Source organism: Penaeus vannamei, chromosome 31 (genome assembly GCF_042767895.1).
Source record: "Penaeus vannamei isolate JL-2024 chromosome 31, ASM4276789v1, whole genome shotgun sequence".
In the NCBI taxonomy this organism is placed as follows: domain Eukaryota; kingdom Metazoa; phylum Arthropoda; class Malacostraca; order Decapoda; family Penaeidae; genus Penaeus; species Penaeus vannamei.
Window position 1 is genome coordinate 11,090,633 of NC_091579.1, and position 5,000 is coordinate 11,095,632.

At 35.2% G+C, this 5,000-nt stretch overlaps 1 protein-coding gene across 1 annotated transcript in view; it reads right to left on the bottom strand.

Moving 5' to 3' along the window:
* LOC138867594 (axoneme-associated protein mst101(2)-like) overlaps positions 1 to 1,157 on the bottom strand; it is a 41,998-nt gene extending 40,841 nt beyond the window's left edge. The window contains exon 1 of the mRNA XM_070143839.1: positions 843 to 1,157. Within this exon, the coding sequence (XP_069999940.1) occupies positions 843 to 998 (156 nt within the window). The 5' untranslated portion in view covers positions 999 to 1,157. The remainder of the gene's footprint in view (positions 1 to 842) is intronic.
* Between the last annotated feature and the right edge of the window lie 3,843 nt (positions 1,158 to 5,000).

The following is a 5,000-nucleotide window of genomic DNA, read 5'->3' on the forward strand; positions in this document are numbered from 1 at the left end:
GAAAAATGAGGGAAAATCGCCTAGTTTTGAGGTTATTGATGCTTTATGGCCAGTGGGTCTTAACCTTTATTTATTGCCATGCCTAGTTTCAATGAATGGAAGTGTTCTTCCGTCCATGCTTTCCTCCACCCATTCCCTTGGATCGTTGTATAAATTTCCCTCCCAGATTTTGAAGAAAAAATGTAAAGTGTTTCTTCGTGTTTTTTGTTGTTTTTTTATACGAGTTGTCTTTTTTCTTTCTTTCTTTTTTCTTTTTTATTATTGCGTATGAGTAAAGTGACATTATTATGAATTCATTATTTGACCATGTTATCGTTAGGAGAATACCCAATATGATAAAAAATTCCTGCCGCCCCCCCCCTTCGTTGGAAATTACTGCTGCCTCCATGGGGAACCGCGCCCACGGGTTAAGAACCACTGATTTAGGATGATTGTGATTCGTGGTGGATTAATGGTGATGGTGATGATTATTTTATTTCATGACTATCATCATAATTGGTTATTTTGATTATCATCATCATTATTATTATCATTATTATCATTATCATTATTACTATCATCATTATAATTATCCCCATTACTTTGTGATTATCATTATTATCATTATTATTATCATCATTATTTTCATCGTCAATATGATCATTATTATTATTATCAACATTATTAATGTGTTGATGATGATGAGAAGGATGATAATGTTGATGATAATGATAACGATAAAAATATGATAAGAGGAATGAAAATAATAAAAATGATAATGATGATAAGAAGAATGAAGATGATAATCATAATAACAATAACTACAATAATGATACTAACAGCAATACTAAAAGCACACTTACCTTATCCATGTTGAAATCCTTAACGACAGGCATCCCCGGGCATTGTCCAGTCTCGAACTTGAAGGACGAAACGCATGGAAACCACCAAGTCATCAGTAACCCCCCCGCCAGAATTAACCCAGAAAACCCCATTATTCTTCTGCTGACAAACCCCATAATTCGTGACAGCTTCCATTGGAGAACCTCGGCGCAGATTCTCGTGGGGGATGAATGTGACTTTCAGATCCGCATCGTCTTCTGCATGATTTAGAAGTTAAGGAAGATGCAGGGACGAGTGCGCGACATGATGGCTCGGGGTGAAGCGTTTGACTGACTGGTTCGACTCGCTCGTGGTTCCTGGTTTGGGGTTCCTGTCTCTCTCTCTCTCTCTGTCTGTCTGTCTTTTTCCAGAACTTCCGGTCATTCATGGATACAGACGGATGTAGCGTCACTTTACACTTTATTTTAGTCGCGCAGTACAATACATATGCAGTTGCTATTCTTGTCGTTGGTTTTTGGAAAACAGTTACGGTTTCAGAATATTGACTTTTCAATGGTCGGTTTGTCATTCTTTTTTGTCAACTACGGATTCATACTTATTAGTAATAGCAATAAGGGATTATACAATAATTAATAATATTTTTTATGGTTACTACTCGTTTTAACACCATTAGACTGGTCATTTTGTTACTATGCATCATAATTGTACATTATCACTATCATTTTATAGGTATTATTGTTAGTATTGATTTCACTGCCATCATTATTATCAATAGTGTTATTATATTTCATAGTAATAGTGGTACCAAGTGAACTATATTTCCCGTTTTTAGCGTACGAACTTAAGTAATAACAGGATAATGGTAATGGTACTTAACCATATGTGGGCTTCTTGCAGCCTACATCGACCTCAAGAGAGCGTTTGACTTGGTGCATCGAATCATTATGGAGGATCCTGAGACTTAAAGGAATTCAGACACGGATTATTGGTTTAATAGCAATCCTATATACTGATATTAATGATGTTGTAAAGTGTGGTGGGGCCTATCGAACTTCTTCCCTGTTAACTCAAGAGTGAGGCAAGGCTGCGTCCTTGCACCAACGCTTTTCAACACCAGAGCTACTGTCCAAAGTAACTGTGGAAGCACAAAATTGGACAATATCAAGGTCACGCACTTCGACTTTCTGACGATGTTATTCTATCTGAATCTGTGGAATCTCTGATGGCGGCTCTTGATTCATTCAGCAATGAGGCGAATCTACTGGGCTTAGAGGTCTCCTGGACCAAGCGAGAGCTTTACAGAACTTGGTAGCGCACTCTTTGTCTCTGGGCTGTCAGACTAGGAAATCAGTAGATGGATTGGTCTGGCTGTGTTGAACTTTTTCGTTACATTTCTCACTCCATTTTTGCATGTGTACTTTTGTGATCGACTTAAATGAACTTTATATATATATATTTATATATATATTATATATATATATATATATATATATATATATATATATATATATATATATATATATATATATATATATATATATATATATATATATATATATATATATATATATATATATATATATATATACATGTATGCATAGCTGCATGTATATACACAAAGCTAAAAGAACGAAAGAACAAGAAAACACACGAATATGACGAAGGTCTTTTCATACACACACACAAACTCACACACATGCGCGCACACACACACAAACACACACATACAGACACGAACACACACACACACACATACAGACACGAACACACACACACACATATATATATAGTCTCTCTGTGTGTGTGTGTGTGTGTAGCCCTCCAATCCATTCAGTTGTCATTGAGTATTCGCATCAGCTTCCATGAGTCAAAGTTGAATCATCCCGTAGTCAAGAATGCAGGTTTCATATCAAACATGCTACAGTTGTTCAACAAGGTAAATTAACATGGTGATGATGTATGCATTACACTCATATTTCTTTAATCTAGGAAATCATATTATATCATCGAAAGTTACAAACTTCCAGGATATGGTTACTGTGGCAGAATAAAGTGCTCAGTAAAAGGGTATATATTTGTACGCCAACTGCTTCAGTCTTTTCTGATGGCTTACTCTTTAAATTTTAAAACTTTTATTGGTATTATTGATAATATAAAAAGTTTCAAATCACTATTTTTTTATCATAACATTACCCCTAAAGGTCAATTTGTCATTTAACAAAAGCAATTGTTAGTATGTCCCAGTATACTTTCAAACTGAATAGTTTAGTTACATATATCTATATTCAAATGTGCATTGAAATGTTAATAATCATGCCATGCTGAATCCTTCTGAATTCTTATATTTAATAAATGACAGCAGATACTGAATGCATCAGCTGATTGTAGATAATGAGGGGTAGGGGTAATGCTTTACATAGGTAGAGGTGTAATAAGCTGTATTAGAAGTAGAATTATTACTATTTCTGTTGTCATAGCAACGGTCTATCATGGGCTTTATGAGGGTGATTAGTTCTTACGTCGGGTAGAAACTACAACTAAATGTGTAGCATTTACATTTCTGTGGTAATGAAATCTGTCATCTCTCTCTCTCTCTCTCTCTCTCTCTCTCTCTCTCTCTCTCTCTCTATATATATATATATATATATATATATATATATATATATATATATATATATATATATATATTTCGCTCTTCCATATTCATTTTCTCCAGTGTTATCTCACCCCAACTTTTGTTTAGTATCTATTATTATTCAATGATCATTTTATTTATCTATCTATTTATTATTATTTTGCCTGTAATAAATACATTTACTGTACAATTTTCAGCGTTTTGATATCAAAGAAACCACCACATGGGAACAAAGCTACATAGTTATGTTATATACGGCGAAAACACAAAAGTACATGTTGTTTAGTACAACTTATGGCACTCTCTCAATCAAATAATTAAATCAAAGTTAAGAAAGTTCATTTCTACATTAAAAATTGCAATTTGAATGTGTTCCTGCAGCACACTCGTTTTCTAATGAGAAGCCTTCGTTTTCTTTGAAGACTGTAATAAAGGGATAACTGATTTATATATCGGAGTGGGTTGTGGGTGTATTAAACTGAGACAGATATGAAAGTCCAGGTCACTTGAATTCTTTTTTAGGTTTCTTTTTTAGGTTAGTTAGTATCCTCTCAGATTTCTACGTTGCAAGATCAATGGGATCATCCGTGAGTAAATTCCTTTGACTTTGGGAGGTTATCAAACGCTGATTGCGCTTCCTCGTGTTTGTCGGTTCACGAGTATTCTCCAAAGGATATAAGGTCCAAGGTCTATATATAAGTACGTATGTAGACCTTGATACCGTCCCCTTTTCGAGGTCATGGGTCATTCGGGTCGGGAGCTATGCAGAAGGGCACCAAGAGGCCACTCGATTATAAACGGAATCAAATCACTGATTCCAATTCAGCAGTTCTTTTGTAGAATTTTTTCAATATATTGACTATTTAAATGGCTTTTCATCATGTTCATATTATGCAAAGTTCGTTTCACGTAACTGGAGTTTTCGTGTGTGTGTGTGTGTGTGTGTGTGTGTGTGTGTGTGTGTGTGTGTGTGTGTGTGTGTGTGTGTGTGTGTGTGTGTGTGTGTGTGTGTGTGTGTGTGTGTGTGTGTGTGTGTGTGTGTGTGTGTGTGTGTGTGTGTGTGTGTGTGTGTGTGTAACTTGAATTTACTAATATGAATCTTTAACATGGAAACAATTCTAAGGAAGGTAAAAGACGTTGTTTCTTTTCAATGTATTCAACAGTGATTGTGAATCAGGTACAAAATATAAAAACTACATTTGTGAACTATATCATGACAGCACCCTATACATGAACAAAAAAAAAAAAAATCTGACGACTATTCCAACCATTAATAATAACGGCTACCACTCTTACCTGGTCCTCTTAGGGGGGTATTTGAGCATGAGGGGCATGTGTTTCTTTTTATCCTGAGGATTTTAAAGGGCCTAGTCTTAAGGTGATTAATGTTTCCGCATCTCTCGTTGCACACTTAGTTATTTTTTCAAAGTAATGTTTATTTTTTCAAAGGACTGCAAAACTGGAAATTACTTTGTGGAGTGTTATGAATCTTTTTTCTTTTCTTTTCTTTGCAGCCCAGGAATAGGAGGGGGTGAGGCAGCAT